This window comes from Lissotriton vulgaris, chromosome 7 (assembly GCF_964263255.1).
Source record: "Lissotriton vulgaris chromosome 7, aLisVul1.2, whole genome shotgun sequence".
NCBI classification, from domain to species: domain Eukaryota; kingdom Metazoa; phylum Chordata; class Amphibia; order Caudata; family Salamandridae; genus Lissotriton; species Lissotriton vulgaris.
In genome coordinates this window covers 1,277,961,514-1,277,986,698 of record NC_141695.1, presented here as the reverse complement: position 1 = coordinate 1,277,986,698, position 25,185 = coordinate 1,277,961,514, and the positions used below count along the sequence as shown (strand labels likewise).

General features: G+C 47.0%; 2 protein-coding genes across 2 annotated transcripts in view; both read right to left on the bottom strand.

Annotated features, from left to right (window-relative positions):
- The window catches only part of REEP2 (receptor accessory protein 2), a 105,514-nt gene extending 101,104 nt beyond the window's left edge, over positions 1-4,410 (bottom strand). The window contains exon 1 of the mRNA XM_086931833.1: positions 4,107-4,410. Within this exon, the coding sequence (XP_086787959.1) occupies positions 4,107-4,138 (32 nt within the window). The 5' untranslated portion in view covers positions 4,139-4,410. The remainder of the gene's footprint in view (positions 1-4,106) is intronic.
- A 378-nt stretch (positions 4,411-4,788) lies between these two features.
- Positions 4,789-25,185, bottom strand: part of LOC147703391 (uncharacterized) — a 9,287,842-nt gene continuing 9,267,445 nt past the window's right edge. Inside the window, exon 47 of the mRNA XM_086931832.1 lies at positions 4,789-5,405. Coding sequence (XP_086787958.1) covers positions 5,107-5,405 — 299 coding nt within the window. The 3' untranslated portion in view covers positions 4,789-5,106. The remainder of the gene's footprint in view (positions 5,406-25,185) is intronic.

Genomic DNA, 25,185 nt, shown 5'->3' with positions numbered 1-25,185 from the left:
TAAGTTGGTGAATGCATGAATGATAAGTGATTAATGGATGTACAAGTGCAAGGATGAGTAACAGAGTGCATGTATGATTACGTATTCAGTGCTTAAACCAATTAGTGACTAAAAAGTATCTTTAATTTAATAGCAAAGCTTGTTATTTGCCTTTAAGTGGTAGCTGGTCTTCCTGTCTTGTTGCACATCTCATCACTCGGTAGCGCACACAAGCAAGAAAGAGTGCACGCAAATGTGCTATTGCTGCACATGGGGAATAGTACTTAGAGGGAATCATGATGGAGGCGTAATTAGGTTCCTGGTACAGGTGAAGTGTGACTTATAACTAAGGCATAGTGAGCGCTATCACAAAGGTACAGCAGCAGCGATAATACGGTGCAGTACATTTGTCATGGTCTATGTCCTCTGCAGCACCATCATAATCAATGGGATCTATGGTGGTGCAGCAGAGGAGCCAGGGTAATGTTTGTAGAGTTCATCAGGGCCGGACTTAGAATGCAAATCAGCCTTGGCAATTAAGTCGGACTGCCCTCCCAGGGGAGGTGGGGGAGGGGGGTGCTGGTGGCAAACACTGCGGCTGCTTTTGTTACAAGGGGGCAATATTGCAGCACTACCGCAAAACCGGCCCCCAATAAAAAACGCCCCCACTGGTCCAGAACCAGCCCTCATCCTTCTGACCCACTGGGAAAATGCCTGGTGCCCGCTATGGCCAGTCCGGCCCTGGTGTTCACACCACTGTGCAGCTGCTTCAGAAAACTAAAGTTAAAAGTGGACAAGCTGCAAAGATTTTATACATTTGCATAGATTCTAGAATGACAGGGTGTCCTTCCAGCCCTCTGGCTGCATTCACTTCTTTTGGAAAGTATGCAAAGGCCCCATAGGAGTGAGCCTCCTCTGTGACTAAAATAACAACCTGGTCCCTAAGTAGGGGTGGGTGGAACTCGCAGAGTTCTACTCTGTGGTATTCTGTAGAGTTAAATAAAAACTTTTCAAGCTGATTGTAGCACCAGATGCTTGTTCCACGCTGTAAAATCAGCACGTATGTCACCACACACCGTGCAAAAGGGAGCTGCTTCTTTCTGCCGCTCGAGCAGATTTTTGACTTGAGCGGCAGCCTTCTCAATCCAAATGGCAGTGACCTGCTTTACCGCCCACTTCGAGAAATTGTGCTAAGATTCGTCCTAGCGCATACTTTTTCCTGCTGTGCCCCCCAACTTAAAGTTGGCAAACCATGTGCAAGAAAAATTCCACCACGCGACAGTTCGTGGAGTTTTTCCCGAACATTGTGCTCCAGTCAGAGGCCGGAGTGGGCAAAGCTCCAACGGTGGAGCAGAATTTACTGCTCACCCCAATCTCTGAGTGGCATTAATTTGCTGCCATATAATTATTGGCAGAGAGGCCAAGGCGGGCTAAAACTACTTGTGGTTGTAACCCAATGGATAACATATCTTATCAAGTCCCTGAGGTGTGATGTCGAATAGGAACGGTGACTTGTCAAAGAGGCAAGGGAGAGGAGTGTCAATCAGGGGTGCATGAGGGGGTGGGCATCTACTGGAAATTATGACTAGGGTGACAACCGTCCGTAAATTTCACGGACCGTCCGTAAATCGGACCTCACGTCCGTTGTCCGTGAGGATCCTTTTTACGGACACCTTTTGTCCGTAATTTTAGCCTTGCAGGGAACAGAGCTGTTCCCTGTGAGAGGCCTCTTCTCCCTGATGGGGCGCCTCGCACTCCACCTCGGAGCACAAGAGCAGCCCCACACCCCATTGTCATTCTGTATGGGCTGATGATTGCCACATACAGAATGACAATGGGCCCTGCTGGAGTGTTACTGCATGCAGTGGGCCTCCTCCTGCCCTGGTCTAGGGCAGCGTATTTTGTTAGATGATAGGAATGTGCAAACACGAAAATAAATGCTGCTACAGAATCCAGTTCATTCAAAGAAGCTAGTGAAACAAGTTGAAAAGAAGAGGCTCGGGCTAGAGTGCTTTCAGTCTCATCATTTTAGAAAAGTACAGTTTAAATATTATTTTCAACAAAGCCATGGTGGCAGCATTTTTATTTTATGCATCTAACAGCCATTGACAAAGCCAATAGTTCTGGCTTGTTGTAGGTGTAACATTACTTGTTATTTATCTGGATACAATGACAGAAGAGGCAAAATACCAGTCTGGCGGCACACTATGCTAAACACAGATTTTTAGCTTAGGTGTTTTAAATACCACTTTTAATTACATCGAAAACCCCCTTTTGAGAGACCCTCCCCCTTTTTTCATCCCGCTTAAAGCCCTGGAAACAACACCATGTCACAGTTGCCTCACGTCCTAGCACTGTGCATCATGCATGACTCAGGACTTCCACTTTTTCAGATTGCCTATGTGCAGGGGCATAGTGAACACTCCCCCACCCCACCCCTTGCTTTAGGAACTACAGGGAGGGTGACGTTCTTGATGGGCCTCTTCTGTCTGGAACTCTGCAGACAAAGGCTCAGCTCATAATTAATATGAAAACGTGGGCGAGTGAGTAAGTGAAAGGATGGCTGGATGGATTGCTGAATGGATGACTGAAAGGGTGAATAGATGGATAATTAGCAAAAGGATGGATAGATGAGTGAAAGGGTGGATGATCATTGAGTGGATGGGTGGATAGATGAGTGAAAGGATGGATGAGTGATAGGGTCAATGGAGAGAGAAAGGGAGGATGGGTGATGGTTGAAAAGGTGAATGGGTGGAAGGATGAGTGCCTGGATGAGTAAATGAAAGGATAGCTGGATGGGTGAAAGGATAAATGGCTGGATGGAAGAGTGGATGGATTAGTGTACGGATGGATAGGGTGAAAAGGTGGGTGAATGGATGAGTGAAAGGGTGGATGGAGGGATGGATGAGTGAAATGATGGCTGGAAGGATACACAATGGATAGGTTTGCAAATGTATGAATATGTTAGGATATAAATGGGATTACTTATATACTATGTGCGACCTCCTTTGATGTGTCTGTAAAACCTACCTTTTGTCCCGAAATTTTGTCCTGAATTTTGACCCCCTGTCCTGAATTTTTGTCCTGAATTTTGACCCTTTGTCCTGAATTTTTACACTCACTGTCCTGAATTTGCACCCGTGACAGTTGGTCACCCTAATTATGACTGGGGTGTATAATACATTGGCTATACTCCTGGAAGTGTGGTAAGAAATGACATAGTCGGTCCTGGAAATTGAATACTTGATTTCCGCGTAGTAATAGCTCATCCAGTTCAGGTTTTAAATTTGCAGTCTGGTACTTGCAGTGCTGCATTTAAAACTAGATAAGCAGGGCTACAGGTCCAGAAAGCAGAGAAGAAATCCAAATCTGAATGAGCTACTCTTGCATGGGACTAGGAAACTAGAGCGCGTTGCTGCCTCCGTCCTAGGCGATTAACAAGTGAGGTTTTCTATGCTAAGAAGTCGGGATCAAGTATCAGGTATAGAGGAGAGAAATCCCGAGGACGGATCCTTGTTCGCGCAGAATCTGCCATCAGACATTTCTCGTAAGCGAGGGAAGGGCAACGACTATGTAGTTGCTACCCTTGGGCGTGTCATCGAGTGCTAAAAGCAGATGCGCTGGACACGCCCATGCGGTGATGCATGGACGACGCAGCGTGTTTTGAGTGGATTCTCCTCTTCTGTCGGGAGCCAGTGCATGGCGCGCGGTGCCTGCCTCAGCTCCCTGTTGGAGGGCAAAGATCCGGGCGACGCTGGTCTGCAATAGCGAAAGGAGCTTGGTCTCTGTGCTGGGTCTGGGATAACACTGGGCAGTTGTGATACACTTAAGGGTGGCGTGGGTTCCATTGGTGCGGCTGGTGCAGTGGCACCCAGTCCCTGAGGAGCCTCGGTTATTGCTGTATTTCATCATTCAAACCGCACAGCGGCTGTGCGACTTACTGTTTGTGAGGACCATATGCCGTGTGTGTGAATGGTGGTGCCTGGAATGATGTTATAGCGATGACGGAGTGTCGTGACGGATGTTGCCGGGGGATGTATACTGTGCTTAGGGCGGCCCGGTTCATTAGGTATAAGGGATGCAGCAGTCGATAGCCCTCGCGGCCCCAATGCCCGGGTAATACTCACACCACCAGCCGGGAGATGGCCCAGGACACCATTGCGCCGGTGGGATGCTGGAGGCTCCGATGTGCCCCGGGGGAGGGCGAGTCTGTTTTTGCCTGTAGCCCTCTCCCCCCTAGCACTCGCTGTGTCTTGGCTCTGGTGGGGACACTCCGGAGGGTGGCGAGCGTTGGGGCTCCTGTGTCCGTGTCGTAGAGGTGGCGTCAGACTATGCGGGAGGTGTGCAGGCGATGAGACTGGCCAGTCCTCTCCCCGGGGTGCACCGTCCCTGGTCACTAGAAGACTCTGGGTTTCGGTCCTCCACTCATCTCTGCCGCAGTCCTCACTCCGCTACCGGGAGGGGCCTTAAAGGGGACGCGGAGCTGTGAGCCGACAGGAAAGAGCCCTGGATTAAAGCAGGTGCAGCGGGCAGAGCGCAGGGCAGGCAGGCTGCACACCTGCTCTGTTTGTGTCTGGTCCAGTAAGAGGGATTGGTTGGTATTGGAGAATAGAACATCTTACGAAAGGGGGTATAACAGCCCTCTACGTAACTCGCCCTTTAAAGTAAAGGGCCTTTAAAAAGTCGATAATTACCAGGATTAAAGACGTGTCGACAAATACATAAAAGAACAGACTAATGAAGCGGGCATTCATTTACAAAAGAAGATTAAAGCAAAAAATGCACAAGATAAAACAGGTTTTCGACTCATTCAAGAACATATTTATTACGTATTGTATGTAGCAAGGGTGCTCACATGGAGCCTAACATCTGGATTAAGGGCTTCAAACGAAGAAAAGAGTGGCAGAAAGAGCAAGGTAAGGGGTTCAGACTTCGGGGTGACGCGGAAGAGAGAGCAGGGTAGACAGAGGTCCACAGCTTGGAATAAAGGGAAAGTGAGCGCAAGACAGAAGCTCAAAGCACGAACAGGTATAAGAGAGTGCAGGAAAGGGGTTCAAAGTGTAGGACAGATGAACAGAGGTACATTGCAAGCGACCCAGCTTTTGATGTCATGCTTTGCTTTGGGGGTCACAGCTTATTACTGAGCAGCCTTCGGCCTCTGTTGTGGACTATTTCCTGAACGTCTTCGTAAAAGGAGGAAACGTTCTCAAAGTCTTCTTTGGAAAGGTTCAGGATGTTTACATAATTTTCGGCTTGAAGGGTTCTTTTTACAAGCCCGCGTTCGAAAAGGAATCTGACACCGTAGGCCTGCCCGGGCATCAGGAAGGTTTTCTTCGCCTCTTCGCCAAGACCGGAAACCGTCACCTTCCCGTTGACTATCAGGAACATCTTTGCTATGGTGTCACCTTTCTGGATGAGGTACTCTCCTGGAAAGCAAAGGACAAACCCATTACTTGGATTTGCAGTATGATCATATACTCATCACTCTAACATTCAGTTTGACTTCTGTTCAGAAATATTGTGCATGTATTTTATCGGGAGACGATGGTGGCGTTAAAATGTCAGCACGTGTAAAAAGAAATCATATTTGACACAATTAAAATATTCTGTACAATATTCAAAACTTAGACATGACTTTGCACATGAAAAAGGTGACTTCGGAACGAGAAAGGTTTGTCGTGTTCTACCATCGAGACAACGTCAAGCTGCCGAAGCACCATTAGCAAGGCAACTCCACTGAGAGCAAAGCCCGTCGATTACCCCAAAAGCTCAATTGTCCTTTTCTTAGGCCCACAGGATCCCAGAGTTGTAAAGTGCCCAAGGAGTTCACCTCTCCCTCGATGGCAGTGGTGCGGGAGCCCAGGGCCGGCTTTAGCGCTGGGGGCGCCCTGGCGACAAGGTTTGTTGGCGCCCCCCCCCCAATGACCACCTCCACGACGGATTCCCTCACTAGCACCCTTTAACAGTACCTCTCAAGTCTCCATAACCACTGTCTCTCAGATTCATTTAGTTTTATAGCACCACTCATACCAGTGTAAGGTGTCAGAGCACTTTACACCACACACACATTGCACAGAGACAATCATACATGTGTAAATCCGTGTATAGGCAATGTTACATAAGACAGTACTACAAGATGTAGTGTAGGAGTGGCAGGTTATCAATACTGGCAGGCAATGTAGTTAAAGATCTTATTCAGGAAAAGCACAAATTCAGAATTTAAAACGTAATATCATTGCAATGGGTTCTCTATAATAATAAGAATTGTTTTATGCCCAAAATGAGTCCCTTTCACAAGATTAGGATAATGAAAGACTGGGCAAAAAACATATAGCTCTAGCATATACCTTGCAGTTTGCAGCAGCTCTAGGGTGACAGTTAATAGCTCAATGTTCTATATTAGGACTTTGACATATAAACGACAAGTAACAAAAGGAGCTCTCTTACAGAAGCAGTAACCCACTGACCTATTTACATAATATGCACTTTGTTATCTGCGTGGTGAACATTCTTCGCAGTAGGCATTTTAGCCCTCTGGGCTACCTTAGGATGAGTCAAAACGTCCACTAGACAAACCTCCGGTCTCTTTCTAGGTAGATGATTAATCACTGGACTTCTCTTGACATTTTAATTGATGTCTGAAAGTTGCTAGATGCCAGGAACGAGGCAGCAGGTGTTTTTAAAATGTAAATACACATTTTCAAAAATTATGCCCCCACCCGAAGTCAACGCCTGGTGCGTTCGCACTAATCGTACACCCGGGAGCCATTGTTAATGTCTTGTTCCAGCAATACAATAGATCATCGTATAGCATCGCTATACTAATGTAGTAGGAATCCCCAGATCACTGCATCTAACTCCCCGCTATGGTGCAGAACAATCACTTCATTTATGTACTAATCAATCAATCAATCATTTCATTTGTAAAGTGCGCTGCATACCCATGAGGGTCTCAAGGTGCTGGGGAGGGGGGGGCTGCTACTGATCGAAGAGCCAGGTTTTGAGGAGTCTTCTGAAGGACAGCAGGTCCTGGGTCTGTCGTAGGCTTGTAGGGAGAGTGTGCCAGGTCTTGGCGGCGAGGTAGGAGAAGGATCTGCCGCCGGCGGTGGTTTCCCGGATGGGACTGTGGCGAGGGCGAGGTTGGTAGAGCGGAGGCTGAGGGTGGGGGTGTAGAAACTGAGTCGGTCGTTGAGGTTTGCTGGTCCGGCGTTGTGTTGGGCTTTTTGTGCGTGGATGAGGAGTTTGAAGGTGATTCTGTTGTTGACAGGGAGCCAATGGAGGCCTCTCAGGTGTGGTGTGATGTGGCCGCGTCGGGGGATATCGAGGATCAGTCGTGCCGAGGTGTTCTGGATGCGTTGCAGCCGTCTCAGGAGCTTGGTTGTTGTTCCTGTGTAGAGTCGGTCGTTGAGGTATGCTGGTCGGCGTTGTGTAGGGCTTTGTGTGCGTGGGATGAGGAGTTTGAAGGTGATCCTGTAGTTGACGGGGAGCCAATGGAGGCCTCTCAGGGGTGGTGTGATGTGGCCGCGTCGTGGGATATTGAGGATCAGTCGTGTTGAGGTGTTCTGGATGTGTTGCAGCCGTCTCAGGAGCTTGGTTGTTGTTCCTATGTAGAGGGCGTTCCCATAATCCAGTCTGCTGGTGACGAGGGCCTGGGTGACTGCTTTTCTCTTGTCGGAGGGGATCCATTTGAAGATCCTGTGGAGCATTCGGAGGGTGTTGAAGCAGGAAGCAGAGACGGCGTTGACCTGCTTGGTCATGGAGAGGGCGGAGTCGAGGATGACCCCCAGGTTGCGTGCCTGATCGAATGGGTTCTGGGGCTGTTCCTAGCGATGTTGGCCACCAGGAGTCATCCCAGGCAGAGGGGGTGGGGCCGAGGATGAGGACCTCCGTCTTGTCAGAATTCAGCTTCAGCCTGCTGTCCTTCATCCATTCGGCGACGGCCTTCATTCCTCTCTGGAGGCTGGCTTTGGCGGTGTGGGGGTCTTCGGTGAGGGATATGATCAGCTGGGTGTCATCTGCGTAGGAGATGATGTTGAGGCTATGTTGTCGTGCGACGTAGGCGAGTGGTGCCATGTAGATATTCAACAGCGTCGGGCTGAGGGATGATCCCTGTGGAAGTCCACAGATGATCTCGGTGGTCTTGGTGCGGAAGGGTGGGAGGAGGACGCTCTGGGTTCTGCCGAACAGGAAGGATGTGGTCCAGGCCAGGGCCTTCTCTTGGATTCCGGCATCATGGAGGCGTGCTATTAGGGTGCGGTGGTAGACCATGTCAAAGGCTTCTGATAGGTCCAGAAGGATGAGGGTGGCTGTTTCTCCTTTGTCCATAAGGATCCTGATGTCGTCGGTGGCGGCGATGAGGGCGGTCTCGGTGCTGTGGTTGCTATGGAAGCCGGACTGGGATGGGTCCAGGATGTTGTTGTCTTTGAGGTAGCGGGTCAGCTGTCTGTTGACGATCTTCTCCATGACTTTTGCCAGGAAGGGCAGCAGGGAGAAGGGCCGGAAGTTCTAGAGGTCGTTGGGTTCTGCCTTGGGTTTCTTCATTAGGGCGTTTATCTTGGCGTGCTTCCAGCTCTCTGGGACGGTTGCTGTCTCGAAGGAGATGTTGATTGTTTTCCGGAGATGGGGTGCGATGGCTGTGCTGGCTTTGTTGAAAACGTGGTGAAGGCATGGGTTAGAAGGGAATCCAGAGTGGATGGAGTTCATGGTCTTGATGGTGCCTTTGTTGCTGACGTTGGACCACGTGGTCAGGCGATTGGTGCAGGTGTTGGTCGCAGGGGGGGTGGTCTCAGTGGTGGGGTGGTCTTGGCGGTGGGGTGGGGTGGCGGAGTCGAAGCTGTTGTGGATGTCGGTGATCTTGCGGTGAAGAAGGTGGCCAGTGAGTTTCACAGGTCTTGTGATGGTGGAATGTCATTGGTGTTGGAGCTGGGGTTGGAGAGTTCTTTCACGATGTTGAAGAGCACTTTGCTGTTGTGTGCATTGCTGTCTAGTCGGTTCTTGAAGGTGGTCCTCTTGGTGGTCCTGATGAGTTGGTGGTGTCTGCGGGTGGCCTTCTTGTGGGCGATGTAGCTGTCTGGTGTTCGGTCGCGGAGCCAGCTCTTCTCCAGCTTCCGACAGGTGTGCTTGGAGGTCCGGAGGTCTTCGGTGAACCATGCGGCTTTCTTGTTGGTGTGATTGGTGGCGGAGGTCTTGAGTGGGGCGAGGGTGTCGGCGCAGTCGTTGATCCACTGTTTGAGGTTGATGGTGGCGGTCCTCGGTGACCTTGCCCCAGCAGCAGCAGTGGCATCTGTTGAGTGCAGTGGTGTGTGGTGGGTTTCCTGAAGGTGAAGTGGACGCATCTGTGGTCTGTCCAGTGGTGTTCGGTGGTGTGGTTGAAGGAGACGTGGGGACTTGTGGTGAATATGGGGTCCAGTGTGTGTCCAGCGGCGTGGGTGGGTGTCGTCACGAGTTGTTTGAGTCCGAGGCTGTCGAGGTTGTTGATCAGGGCGGTGGAGTTGGCGTTGTTGTTGTTCTCGAGGTGGATGTAGTCCGTGGAGGTGAGGGCGTGCATGCTGATGAGGTCAGCGATGGAGTCGCTGAACTGTGGTCGGGTCCGGGTGGTCTGTAGACGAGTGTTCCTCTGAGGGTGGTGTTGGGGTCGGTGTGGATCTGGAAGTGCATGTGCTCGGCGGTGGTTAGGGTGTCGTTGGTGATGGTTGTGACTCTGAGAGTGTGCTTGTGGAGGATGGCGATTCCCTCTACACTCCATTGGTGCGGTCTCTGCGGGATATCTTATAGCCTTCTGGGATGGCTATGGCGATGTCTGGTGCCGAGGTGGTGTTCAGCCAGGTCTCCGTCAGGAATGCGACGTCGGGGGTAGTTGAGTCTAGGAGGTCACAGAGTTCAATGGCGTACTTGCGGGCGGATTGGGTGTTGAGGAGGATGCATCGGAGGTGGTTGGGTTCCATTGCTGATGAAACTGCAGTTCCGGCAGGTGAAGGGCCCTTGGATGCGCTTCGGGGTGGTCTGGTAGCAGGAGTGATCTTGTCCGGGGTTAAGTGTGTGGAGGGTGCTGGGGTCGTAGTGCAGTCTGGTCTTGTGGCGGCTTCGGGGTCCAGGGGTTCAGGCGCTGGGCGCGGTCTAGGTGCAGACTTGCGCAGACGGGCGCAGATGGGCGCAGACGGGCGCAGACGGGCTTGCAGTTGGTGTGCCTTCGGCGCACCAGCGGCACGCCCGCTGCGCGCGGCCGCATAGCGGCCGCCATATAAGGGGATGTGGGAGGGAGGGGCAGCTAGGTAGTGGGAGCAGGGCGGCGATTGGGCGTGCAGGGGGGGGGCGGGGCCGCAGGGGGGCAGCGGCGGGAAGAGCGGGACGAAGGCTAAAGGGGGTGAGGCAGGTGCGCCACACAGCGAAAGCAGGGCAACAATGCAGAAAAATAAACAAATGGCACAGTTAACAGAGAGCAAAAGAAAACAAAATGAAAAGTCAAAGTACAAACTGGAACACAGAGCGAGACCAGTAGGCAGGAGAGCAGCAATACCAGTGGAGGGGGGGGGGGGAGCGGCAAACTCACGATGCGGCAGCAGCTGGCCAGGAGGCAGACTGAGACACACAGGCGGAGCTCTGCGGTATGGGGGACGGCCTGACCTGCAAGCAGGGTCAAGGGTCGCTCCCTCTATCGCGCAGCCGCTGCCATATAAGGGTATGTGGGAGGGAGGGACAGCTGGGAGGTGGGAGCGGGGTGGCGAATGGGAGTGCGGGGGGGGCGGGGCCGCAGGTGGGCAGCGGCGGAAGAGCGGGGCGAAGGCTAAAGGGGGCGGAGCAGGGGCACCACACAGCGAACGCAGGGCAAAAATGCAGAAAAATAAACAAATGGCACAGTTACCAGAGAGCAAAAGAAAACGAAATTAAAAATCAAAGTACAAACTGGAGCGCAGAGCGAGACCAGTAGGCACAGAGCAGCGATACCAGCGGAGGGGGGGTGGCGGCGAACTCCCGATGCAGGAGCATCTGGCTAGGAGGCAGGGGCACACAGGCGGGGCTGTGCGGTATGGGGGGCGGCCTGACCTGCAAGCAGGGTCAAGGGTCTCCCTGGGTCATTCAGTTTAGCTCCCTCCTGTTGTGCATGGACCAGACCTCCCTGCATCAGTGTTTTCATAGCCTTGCTTTGGTGCAAGTAACCAACCTAATGAACAAGTTGCTTACCTTCTGTAACACCTTATGTAGTAAAATCTCTATCTAGCGGCAGATTCCTTACTTTAGGATTATCCCCAGGCATCAGACTGGATCCAGAAATTCCTGAGCAGTAAGTAAAATTGTTTGTTCCATGATTTAAGTGACTATAACTTAATCCTGCGGGCCATTACTGTATAATGTCTTTGTCACTTTGCGCCGTTCACGCTGTTCACGTTCAGCACTTGCATCTTCACCTTTCACCAATTGTAAATTTCACCACTCACCAAGTGCCTTCGGGGTGTCACATGATTCTTTCTGTACAGTGCTGCCTAACTGTATTTCCATGTGAAACACCCTCCTCTGAATTGGTGAATAACAAGCTTTTAAACCATATGAGCCTCCTTGTTTCTTGTTCATGTAATGCTGACTGCATACATCATTTAATTGCCTTGAACTGACACCTGTTGGGAATTGTTGTTCTTTATACTGTATTCAGGCTAGCATGGCTGATGAGGGGTGATACTCCGTAACCTGTCCCAGGATGCTTGTTTCCGTCCAGGGAGGACCAGGCTTGGCAGATCCAGCTTGACTGCTCCCATGAGGAGCAGGGTCAAGACTGATTTGCATATGGCTGGTTCGAAACTGGGGCGGTGTAGTGAGTAAAAAAACAATGGATTTAACTCATATCTCTTTACTGGGTGTGAATGTTTGATCTATTCAGCATTCTGTCCATCATTTATTGCTGTAGAACTTTTGCACTAAGTGTGATGAGTATGCCCAGATGTGGGTCCCTTGCTTGTCGTGCCGCTTGATTCAAGCTAGCTTTGCTGATGAGGGCTGATTCACCAAAACCGGTCCCAGGATGCTGATTTCTGGTCCAGGGAGGACCCAGCTTGGCATTTTGGACTGAACTATTCCTATGTGAAGCAGGATAAAAACTGATTTAAATATGGCTGGGTCCAAACTGAGGAGGTGTAGTGAGCAGAAGAACAATGTATTTAACCCAGATCTCTTGACTGGGGGTGAATATTTGATTTATTCTGCCTTCCTGCCATCATTTGCTGTTGCAGCACTTTTTGCCCTGAGGGCATAGGTTTGCACAGACATGGGTCTGCTTGCTGTGCCCCTGGATTCAAGCTAGCCTGGCTGAAGAAGGGTGATACCCCTAAACCAGTCCCAGGATGCTTGTTTCTGGTCCACGGAGGATCGGGCTTGGCAGTTCGGGCTGGACTGTTCCCACGAGGAGCAGGATCAAGACTGATTTGCACATGGCTGGGTGTAAACTAGGGTGCTGTAGTGAGTAAAAGTACGATGAATTCAACCCAGATCTTTTGACTGAGAGTGAATCTATGATTTATTCAGCATTCCGTCCATTATTTGTTGCTGCAGCACATACAATGCCAAGGGCAGATGAGATGATTGAGACACTGGGCTCTGCCAAGTATCTACGTATATTTGACTTGACTGCTGGTTATTAGCAAAACAGACTCTCTGAGGAAGAGAAGCCAAAGATAGCATTTTCAAACCCCAATGAGCATTATTAATTTATTATGCTGCCTTTGGGTTTGAAAAATGCATCTGTCACATTTCAGAGGCTGGTGAATAAAATATTAATAGGTCAGAAAGCTTATAGTGCAGCATATCTAGACAATATAGCTGTCTTCAGCTCCACCTGGGAAAATCACCTGGTCCACCTCAGAAATGTACTTGAGAGGAGGCCCTGCTGAAAGCAGGTCTCACTATCAAGGCCGAAAAGTGTGAAATAGGCAGAGCAAGGTTATGTACTTGGGCCACCTTGTAGGTGAATGCCACGTTCAGCCATTGGAGAGCAAAATTCAGACCATCGTGGACAGGATTGCTCCCACTACCAAGACTCAGGTCAGAGCTTTTTTGGGCCTGACGGGTACTACCGAAGATTTGTAAAGAGTTATGGATTCATAGTGACATCTCTTAATGATCTCACCTCCAAAAGAATGCATAAGAAAGTTCAGTGGACAGTTAGATGTCAGAAGGAATTTGATAGCACGAAGCAAGCTATGTTTTCTGCTTTCATTCTTAAAAGTCCTGACTATTCCATACCATTCATTGTCCATACAGATTCTTCTGAGATAGGAAAAGGTGGAGTTTTGCCACATCTTCACTCAGAAGGCCGAGATCAACCAGTAGCTTTTATCAGCAGAAGGATGACCCCCATGGAGAAGCATTGGTCAGCTATTGAGAGGGAGGAGTTTGCTGTTTGAAGTTTGAAGTTGAGGCCATAGCTGTTTGGCACTGACTCAATTGTTCAGACAGATCAAAAGCCCTCTTATGGCCTGAACAGATAAAGGGTGAAAACCCCAAACTTTTGAGGTGGTCCACTTCCTTACAGGTGATGAACTTTTCAGTGGAACATAGACCAGGGAGTAATCATGTCAACGCATATGGACTTTCCAGATATTTCCACTTAGAAAATGTACACTCAACTGGGCAATGTTAGTTCCATGTCCTTACGTGGGGGGGGGGGGGGGGGGGTGGGTTTACAGGGAGGCTGTGTACAAAAGTAGGATCTGCTCCCATGGTTACCCTCACTTTTTGCCTGGTGTTAGTGTGGTTTTGACTTAGTCTGCTGGGTTCCTGCTAATCAGGACCCCAGCATCTGTGTTCTCTCCTCCAAATTGGCTCTGTTATGTACGTTGGTACCTCCACAATTGGCTACTAGTCTACCTTATAAGTCCCTAGTATAGGATACTGAGGTACCCGAGCATTAGGTACACAGGAGGTCTGCCACGGGCTGGAGCATGTATTGTGCCACCCATGGGAGTCCACTTAAACTGTGACTACAGTTCTGCCGTTGCAGCCTGTGTGAGCTGGGGCTTGCACCTCTCACGAGAGATATACGTTTCTTTAGATCTGAGGTCACTGCACTTAAAACCTATAAGTCACCCCTATGGCATGCTCTTCGGTCCTGAGGGCAAGGTGCTTGGTTACAAGTGTGAGGGTGCCCCTGCATGAGCAGGACATCCCCATAAACCTGAGGTCTATTCTCCAGGCTTTGTAAGTGTGGTCAGATATATATTTTAAGGTATATAGTGTACATCAGTCAATAGAAGATGTCTACCTATATAGTGGCTGCACTGAACCTGGCATGTTGGAATCATACCCAAACACCGATTCTGGTGCTGGAAGTATGCTCACATGTACTGGGGGCTCCCCAGAGGACCCCCCTGTACTACTGGTGACAGCCTTTCTGGGTCTGGCAGCAAGCTAGTGCTTCTGCCAACCACAGACACGATTCTGCCCACCTGCTGTTGAGCTGAGCTCGAGCAGGGGAAGGTAGAACAATAGGTTTCCTGACCACCTCCCAGAGAGGACATAGTGTATTGGACCGGGGTGGGGGAGCTTTCCAGCGTCACAGACTGCTTTGAAGGGCAGATTTGGTGCCCGTGCATACTCCGGGTTGAGCCAGTTCAGGAACCCTTGGTTCCCGCTCTGGCATAAAACTGGACAAAGGACAGGGTAGTATCCTCCCCTCTGTCCAGCCCCTCCACTGGGAGGGATTCCATAGTCATTTCAACCATTTCCCTAGGATACTTAAGGGGTCCCCTGTGGGTGGGTCCTCAGATTCGTCATGGAACAAGACTCACCTCTGAAACCAAGATAATATTCGACCGTCTGGACACTTGGACTTCAACTGGAACCAAGACTGCATCAAGGAAGACTCCTATGCTCCTAGTCTTAGTGTTCTTCAAGTCTTTGGTGTCATTTGTGTCTGTGCTTCATCTAGGGTCTCCAAAAGGCCTGTGGGCATCAATGACATCCAAAGTAATCTCCCTTTGAGTGAATGAGTCACTCCTCTGCATCTGCAGGTACTGCAACTAAGCTGACCAGTCTGATTCTGCTGTCATTCTACAAACTTTCCAACAACCAGCAATACAGGTGGTGGTTCTGGAGCTTCCTAGAGGCCTGACCTGTCTTCTCAGCACTTTTGAGGACAGTATCCTTCATCGGGCTGCTGATACCAGAACCTTTGCACAGAGTCAATTTGCTGTTGCTGCCAAGGCTTGTTGGCTTTGCACTCAAGAGATCTTCGGGCTCCAAGAAGCTTCAGCCTCCAGCACCTCATCCCTTGAAGAGCAGCGTACTCACTGTATCCTCTGCACCGTGGGCTTCCATCTTGGGTCAGCTGCCTGAGGTCCTCTTGCAACTTCTGTGCCTTCGGTCTGTGGGTACTCTCAGGGGTCTTCCTTTGCTTAAGTGGGCCCACCATGCTTGCTCAGGGCCTGCTCCGACTCTCCTGCACTTTGTGAGTCCCTTGGACTGTGCTGGTCCCAAAGTTTGCATATTTTCGCTTTCCTCGTCCTTTGTGGCTCTCAAGGCTTGTTGGTGCTCCTGCCGCACACCGACCTCCTAGATACTGACATTCAACGTGAGACAGTTCATGCATGGCTCCTGGTCTTCCTCAGAATTTCCTGGTTCTCACAGCTGCAGCGACAAGATCACAGTTTCAACTTCTGAACCTTCCGACATCGGTGAGCATTGTGTTTCCGTGCCTCCAGATCACCTTTGAGTGGCATAGACTCTGTCCCCTCTGCTTGCAGGTTCTCCTTCTGAGGAATCCACACTTAGATTCCACCGGACTCCTTCACAGTTTCCTCCAGAGGCATCTTCTCCAAATTCTCCCATTGTTGTCTACGGCACGTTCCGACGTCACTTGACCCCCATGCACCTGGTTTTCCTGATGAAGGTACCCTGGTTCCTGGGGTATCCACGAGTGGGGTGGTTCTCCAACCTTTTACTCTCCATAGAGTTTCTTCAGGGTCCTCTGGGAAGAGTCCTTCTTCTTGGAGACCAGTTTATATTTGTGCTGCTTACCTGATTATTTTGAAGTATTCTTGTGTGTATTGTTGATATCTCCGGGTAGGAGATACACCAATGTGTTATTGATTGTGTTGTGTAATAGGCCTATTTTTATAAAGCACTGTGTGGTTCTTTTCCATCTAATCTACACTGTCAAATAAATGTCGTAAAACAAGCATCTTTACGCTCTTTCAAGATAAATCTGAAGGCTGTTCTCCACAGCTACCATTTGAGAGCTTTCTATAGTTATCAAAGATTACTAAAATCACCATAAAGGGTTGCCTGGATTAGTGCAAGGTGCAACACATAAATAAATGTGCTCCACATGCAAACCAGTCTCCTGCAATAATGTATACAATTAACTGGAACAACTGTGATTTCAGAAATTATTAAGTTACAAAATCAGCTTGATTTGTTGATCTGTAATTGTGTCAAGTATAGCTGAAAACTACTGACACAATTCCACTTTTTTCCACTGTAAAGACAATGTTTAAGAAAGAGAAGTGTAAGAGAGTGGTTTTAACCTGATGTAAGTCACTCAAAGTACACCAACCTGGCTCATTTTTAAATTTCTAAAAAATCTTTGCTCATATAACAGTGAAAAGTAAAATTGTACATAGTCTCATTTCCAATGAGTTCATACTGTTTTCAAATATTTGTACACTTTACAAAAGAAAAATACATCTTTTTACATATGTGTGCATTAAAAAATTCATAAAATGACTCTCCGTTTTCCGTCTCCTCTTCAGTGCATTGGTGTTAGAATTTCCAGATTACAAAATGCTCACATTTTGCCCACAAACATACAAACACAGATTAGCACCAATCCAAAATAGCAGTAGTTAGACAAAAATGTTGTTTACGGTTTAAGTATTCCCGAAAGTTCACTTTTTTCACAAAGATGTAACATAGAGCATTATGACCTGTTTATCTGAGTCCGCTTTCATAATAAGAGGGGTGCTACATCGCTTCCTTCACCCCTTGTTACAGCGCTACTGCCTTCTCACTGAAGGAGGAAAATGGGAGTATTATACCTCATGGAGTTGGACATTTCTAGCAGTTTTACAACTGCATTAACACAGTTACCCTAATTGCACCACCAGTACAGTGCATCTCCTAATTTGCCCAATCTTCAATCTAAACCATTAAAAGATGAAAACGTGCATGGGACAGTTGCCTTGAGTGACGATACTCCCATGTCCTTTGTCCAGTTTCTTACCGGAGTGGGAGCCTAGGGCTCCCTGAACTGGCTCATAAGGGAGTATTCAAGGAAGGCGCCAAATGTTCCCTTCAAGCAGTCTGGTGGTGCTGGCAAGCATTCCCACCCAAGCCAAATCTGGTCACACCTCCCTGAGACAGGAAACCTATTGTTCTAACTTCCCCTGCTTGAGCTTGGCCCAGCAGCAGGAGGGCAAAATTGTGTCTGTGGTTGACACCAGCACTAGCTTGCTTTCAGCCCTTGAAAGGCTCTTACTGGGAGTACAAGGGGGGGATCCCTAAGGAACCACCAATTTCATGGTATCATACTTCCAACACTGAAATCAGTGTTGGGGTAGGATTCCAACATGTTTGATACCGAACATGACTGGTTCAGTGCAGCCACTATATAGTCAGACATCTCGTAATGACTGGTGTCCACTATATGTATTAAAATGGCTGACCACACTTACATAGCCTGGAAAATGAACTCCAGGGTTTTTAGGGGTGTCCTGCTCTTGCTGGGGCACCCTCACACTTATAAGCAAACACCCTGACCTCAGGACTGAAAAGCCTGTCATAGGAGTGACTTATAGGTTTTAAGAGTGGTGACCTTAGATATAAGGAAACATATATCTGTTGTGAGAACTGCAAGCACCAGCTCATACAGGCTGCAATGGCAGGACTGTAGTAACAGTTTAAGCGGACTCCCATGGGTAGCACAAATCAAGCTGCAGTGCATCGGAGACCCCTGGTATACCTGGTGTACCTATGCCCTGGGTACCTTTGTAACATTTATTAGGAACTTACAAGAGTACACCAGTAGCCAGTTGTGGAGGTACAAAAGTACGTACCAGGTCAATATAGGGGAGAAAGCACAGTTGCTTGGGTCTGGATTAGCAATATTCAAGCAGACTAGGTAAAAATGAACTGACACCAAGCATGGGGGGGTTAACCATGAAAGCAGATCCTACTTTCCTACAATTTGCCCAGAATTACAGGATATTGAGTAGACGCTGAGACTTGAACCTGGTTCTCCAGTTCAGAAGTTGGCAGCTCTGGCCATTACGTCACATCTTTTCCTAACTTTCACGGTTAGTAGTTGGTGTTGTTTAAAGCGCTGAAAAGGGCTAGTGGAAGCTGCCTCCTGCACGAACCCTGGAATACATTATTTTTTGCAAATTAACCACTGGAAAAAGACAGCCTTTAGACTCAAATCATACTTGTTAAAGAACTTTGGGATTATAGGCCTACTATAAAGAAAGAAAAACCAAAGGGGATGATTTTCGAAGCGTTGACAATACAAACACTTACCCCCAGTCAACTGATATGGGTTTAATCCATCACCGTTCTTTAGCTCACTCCGCCACCCCAGTTCAGTCATGGCCAAATGCAAATCAGTCTGACCTTGTGCCTCATAGGAACAGTCCAGCCCGAACTGCCAAGCCATGTCTTCCCTGGACCAGAATCAAGCTTCCCAGGACCGGTTTCTGGCATTACAGCCGTCTTCAGCCGGGCTTGCTTGAATCCAGTGGCAAAGTGAGCAAGGGACTCACGTCTGAGCATACCCTGCCAACTTAGGGCAAACAAAGATAGCCTGGCTGATGAGGATTATGAATCCGAAACCGGTCCCAGGATGCTTGTTTCCGGTCAAGGGAAGACATGGCTTGGCAGTTCGGGCTGGACTGTTCCCATGAGACTCAGGGTCAGACTGATTTGCATATGGCCATGTCTGAGCTGGGGTGCTGAGTGAGCTAAAGAATGGTGATGGATTAAACCCAGATCAGTTGACTGGGGGTAAGTGTTTGATTTGCTCAAACGCTCCATCCATCATCCCATTTTGTATCGCTTTGTTCGCCCTAAATTGGCAGGGTATGCTCAGACTTGAGTCCCTTGCTCACTTGGCAATTGGATTCAGGATAGCCTGGCTGATGAGGATTATGAATCCGAAACCGGTCAAAGAATGCTTGTTTCCGGTCCAGGGAAGACATGGCTTCGCAGTTCGGGCTGGACTGTTCCCATGAGGCACAGGGTCAGACTGATTTGCATATGGCCATGGCTGAGCTCGGGTGGCTGAGTGAGCTAAAGAATGGTGATGGATCAAACCCAGATCAGTTGATTGGGGTGAGTGTTTGATTTGCTCAAACGCTCCGTCCATCATCCCCTTTTGTATCACTTTGTTCTCCCTAAGTTGGTAGGGTATGCTCAGACGTGAGTCCCTTGCTCACTTGGCCACTGGATTCAGGATAGCCTGGCTGATGAGGATTATGAATCCGAAAACGGTCCCAGGATGCTTGTTTCCAGTCCAGGGAAGACATGGCTTGGCAGTTCGGGCTGGACTGTTCCCATGAGGCACAGGGTCAGACTGATTTGCATATGGCCATGTCTGAGCTGGGGTGGCTGAGTGAGCTAAAGAATGGTGATGGATTAAACCCAGATCAGTTGCTTGGGTGTGAGTGTTTGATTTGCTCAAACGCTCCGTCCATCATCCCCTTTTGTATCGATTTGTTCGCCCTAAGTTGGCAGGGTATGCTCAGACGTGAGTCCCTTGCTCACTTGGCCACTGGATTCAGGATAGCCTGGCTGATGGGGATTATGAATCCGAAACCGGTCCCAGGATGCTTGTTTCCGGTCCAGGGAAGACATGGCTTAACAGTTCGGGCTGGACTGTTCCCATGAGGCACAGGGTCAGACTGATTTGCGTATGGCCATGTCTGAGCTGGGGTGGCTGAGTGACCTAAAGATTGGTGATGGATTAAACCCAGATCAGTTGACTGGGGTGAGTATTTGATTTGCTCAAACGCTCCGTCCATCATCCCCTTTTGTATCGCTTTGTTCGCCCTAAGTTGGCAGGGTATGCTCAGACGTGAGTCCCTTGCTCACTAGGCCACTGGATTTCTTCTTGGCAGTCTTCTTGATCCAAAAGAGTTTTAAAGTTCAGGGGTCTGGACCCCAATATGTATATCCCAAAATCCTTTGATCTCTTAGGCAGAGAGTGTCTGTGCCCAGCCAGAACCAGTTCTGCCTTCTCCAGTGTAATTTCCTGGCAGGAGGTGGAGATGGCATTGACAGAGGCAGACCAGGCCCTTTGAGGTGCAAGGAAATCTCTTCCCCCATCGCAGCCCAGGTCTATTCAGCCCTTTCCTGATCTACCAAGACTATCTGGAGCCACTCCTGCTCTCCAGCCTTCTGTCATCCAAAACCCAGACAGGCAATCCACATTCCAGCAGAGGCACATAGGATGACTGAGCAAGAAAATACCGACTTTCTAAAAGTGGTGTTTTCAAATACAGAATGAAAAAATCACCTTCACTAAAAGATGCATCTTTAGATTCTGAGGTCAGGCACACTACACTTTATTTTCCCACCTAGTTCCCAGGGCCAGTTATGTTTATAAGATGTTATAAACAAACTTCCCATTCTGTCCTACAGGAAACAGGTAGCCTTGCCATATGAAAAAAATCGAAATGGGCTGTAATTTACTTTCAGGACTTGCCACATACCCCTTTCACATACACTGCTCCCTGACCACAGAGGTATCTTGGGCCTACCTTAGGTGTGACTGACATGTAGAAAAGGGAAGGTTTAGGGTCTGGCAAGTGAGTGTTCTAGCCAAGTTGACATGGCAGGTACAAACTGCATGCAGACTCTGCAATGGCAGGTCTTAGTCACCTTTTTAGCGCCACTGACATGGGTGGCACAATCAGTGCTGCAGGCCCACTAGTAGCATTTGATTTACAGGCCCTGGCACACTCAGTGCTCTTTACTAGAGACTAACAAGTAAATCTAATACCCAATCCTGGAAACACAAATCCATAACACAATTTACCACAGGAGCACTTGCACTTTACCACTGATCAGCAGTGTGAAAAGTGTACAGAAACACTACGCCAGCAAAAACAGAGTCAAAACCAAGAGGCAGAAAGCAAAAACTTAGGGGAAACACGCCAAAATATGCCAAGTCTAACAACTCCCCTGCACCATCCGCGAAGAGGAGGGTTTGTGTTCCCTCTGATATCCAGTGCACCAGACCTATTCACGGATCTTAACACAAAATTGAAAGAAACATTATGCCTTCTGTATGACAGTGACTGCAGGAGCTCAAAGATGGCTTCCACAAGAGATGGCTGTTAGCAGCAAAGTTGTAACCTATCCAACTAATTCATCGGCACAACATATTCTTTATTCTAAAATGACTTTGGCACATGGGGCAGCTCACATCACCTATCTTCATGAGGTGCTGGTCAGCACAGGGAGATTTCATTATCAGTGTGTGGACTGTACTGCGATTAAACAAAACTGGCACTCAATATTATTAATGCAGCCAAGGGTTATAGGAAAGCCATTTGAAGCATATTCTCGAAAAAAATATTGTTTGGTATTATAGAGGACATAAGTGTTAGTCGTAGAGAGAAAATATTGGTGGGAAATGGCACCCTCTTGGGTAAGGGAGACATTACCAAATGAAAAAGTTACTTACCGTTGGTTACACATTATCTGGTAAAGAAAAGCTCCAGCTGTAGATTTCTTACCTTTGAATTTCCCAGGCGTCAGACTGTATACAGAAGATTTTTCTGTGCGCAGTACCCCTGCTCGCTGGCATGTGGTTTCAATTGGCTCCGAACAGCATCACCAGTGTAGTCCCCGCCAGAAGTGGCATGTGCATCACCTATATAGGTGCCAACTCAGCAGGCTGACAACAGTTACTTTTCACGACTTTCCACGCAAGGAGCTCGGAGCACGGTGCAATGCAGTGCATTGACACTGGAGTGACCAAACTATGGCCCTGAAAGGAATCAGCCCTGACCCTAGAGACCTGGATGATGGATGTGTCCTTAAGGAATCTAGGGCTATATCTTGTCTCTACCAGATAATGCATTGCTGAAGATAAGTAGCTTTTTAATCTAGCTGCAAATTCCTTGCCTTTCAATAGATACCCAAACAATATAATCCATGGTGGTCTATGGACAAATTCTATACTAAAAAGTCCTGCAGGACCGGCCAGCCGAATGGCCCATCAATGTGGACCTGACTATCTGGGCAGTACTGTTTGGTAAGCGTGTGCAGGGATGCCCATGTTGCTGCCTGGCAGATGCCCAGGACTGGGACTCCACATGCTAATGCAGTGGTAGCAGCTTTAGCCCCTGTTGAATGTGAACTTAAGCCCTCAGGGGGCTGTTTCCTGGCCAGTGCATAGCAGAATTTTATACAGAGAACTACCCAGCACAGAACGGTCCATTTCTTTACAGCCCGACCCTTCTATGCTGCAACATACCCCACGAAGAGTTGGTCGTCCACTCGGAAATCTTGTGTGTGGTCAAGGTAAAACAACAATGCTCTTTTTGGGTACAAATGGTGGAGTGGCTCCTCTACTTTTGAAGAATGTGGAGGAGCTTCGAAAGTGGGCAAGGTGATGCACATGGAATGATGTTACCACTTTCAACAGTAAAGAGGCCCTAGTGCAAAGCACCTAATTGTCTGTAAAAACAGACAGGAATGGAGGCTTGGATGAAGAAGCCTGTAACTCACTCACCCTCCTGGCATATGTAATTGCCACAGGAAAGGCTGTCTTGATGGTGAGCAGCTGGAGGGGACAATTATGAAGAGGCTTGAAAGGAGCACACATTAAGAAAGTGAAAACCAGATTAAGGTTCCACTGAGGCATTGTTAGAACTGGGGGTCTCTAGTTGGCAGAGGCATGTACCTTTGATCAAATAGGGACCCTTGTTTCTAGTCAGGAAAAGGGAATTACACTCTTGGATAACCCCCACTCACCCCCTTGGTAGCTTGGCATGAGACAGGCTTATCTCAGAGGCAGTGTGTTAAGCATTTGTGAACACATACAGTAATACAGTGAAAATACACCAGATGGACACCACGGATCACTGACATAATATCGAGGGACATAATATCAACTACCAAAAATATCGGCGAAAAAATATCGACAGACAGAATATCGACTTTGTATCTACAAACAGGTAAGTACAAAAATATCGAGTAAAAAATATCGTTTACAAAAATATAGTTTGTAAAAATATCGACTTTATTAAAAACAATGTTAAATTAAATTATTTTTAAAAATTATTTACTAAAACATACTTAAAATACTTAAATTACCTTATAATAATTAAATAATGAATGAAAGTTATAAAAAAATGTTTTTACAATCATATTTGTTAAAACATATATATATAGTAACAAAATATAATTAAAAAATATCCAATATTATTACCGTAGGATAGTGGAAGTGTAAAATTACTATTCCCACTCCAGAGAGTGCAACAGTAGATAAGGCGTTGGATAGCGTAGAGGTAAAAAATACTATTCCTACTTCAGAGAGTGCAACAGTAGGGAAAGCGTTGGATAGCGTAGGGGTACAAATTGCTATTCCCACTCCAGAGAGTGCAACCGTAGGGAAAGCGTTGGATAGCGTAGGGGTACAAATTACTATTCCGACTCCAGAGAGTGCAACAGTAGGGAAAGGGTTGGATAGCGTAGGGGTAAAACTTACTATTCCCACTCCAGAGAGTGCAACAGTAGGGAAAGCGTTGGATAGCGTAGGGGTAAAAAAATACTATTCCCACTCCAGAGAGTGCAACAGTAGGGAAAGCGTTGGATAGCGTAGGGGTAAAAATTTCTATTCCCACTCCAAAGAGTGCAACAGTAGGGAAAGCGTTGGATAGCGTAGGGGTTAAAATTACTATTCCCACTCCAGAAAGTGCAACAGTAGGTAAGGCGTTGGATAGCGTAGAGGTAAAAATTACTATTACCACTCCAGGGAGTGAACCAGTAGGGAAAAGGCTGGATAGCGTTGGGGTAAAAATTACTATTCCCACTCCAGAGAGTGCAACAGTAAGGAAAGCATTGGATAGCGTAGGGGTAAAAATTACTATTCCCACTCCAGAGAGTGCAACAGTAGGGAAAGCGTTGGATAGCGTAGGGGTTAAAAATTACTATTCCCACTCCAGTGAGTGCAACAATAGGGAAAGTAGATACTTCATATATTATTAAAATATATATATATATATATATATATATATATATATATATATATATATATATATATATATATCCCTTTCGATGCTCATGACGAGCTCAGCTCGGCATGATGCACAGTTGAGCTGTGCTGATGACGAGCTGAGCTCGTCATGACACAAGCAAAATGGCAATTTTCAGCACAGGAGGGGGAAAACGCCTAGCAGCCAAGGTGTTAAATATATAACTATATATATATATATATATATATATATATATATATATATATATATATATATATATATATATATATATATATATATATATATATATAAAATAATTAAAAGTAATTACCAATTTAATATAATATAATAAATAATTAATTACAAATACTAATTTAATTTAATCATTACAATTAGTTATCTATTAATACTATTTCATTATAAATTAACAATTAATTAATTAGTAATTAAAGTTTCTTAACAATTAAAATCTAATAAATACCCCAAAAAAATTAACATATGTAATTAGTTATAATTAAATTACTTCCCACCCTATTCCCCTATAAACCCACAAACCACAACAGAAAATAAATTAATAATATTAACATAATTATCAATTAATCAATTTAATAAAGTTAATTCTCAATGAAAATGTAATTAATTACCAAATAACAATTATTTAACATTTAATTATAAATAAATAACACTACATAAATTAACATATTTAATTAATTATGATTAAATTACATCCCACCCTATTCCCCTATAAACCCACAACCCGCTACAGAAATTAAATTACTTAAATTAACATAATTATCAATTAATCAATTAAATAAAATGAATTGGCAATTAAAATTTAATTCATTACCAAATAAAAATTATTTAACAATTATTTATTAATAAATAACACTACATAAATTAACATATTTAATTAATTATAATTACATTACTTCCCACCCTACTCCCCTATAAACCCACAACCCGCTACAGAAATTAAATTAGTTAAATTAACATAATTATCAATTAATCAATTAAATACAATTAA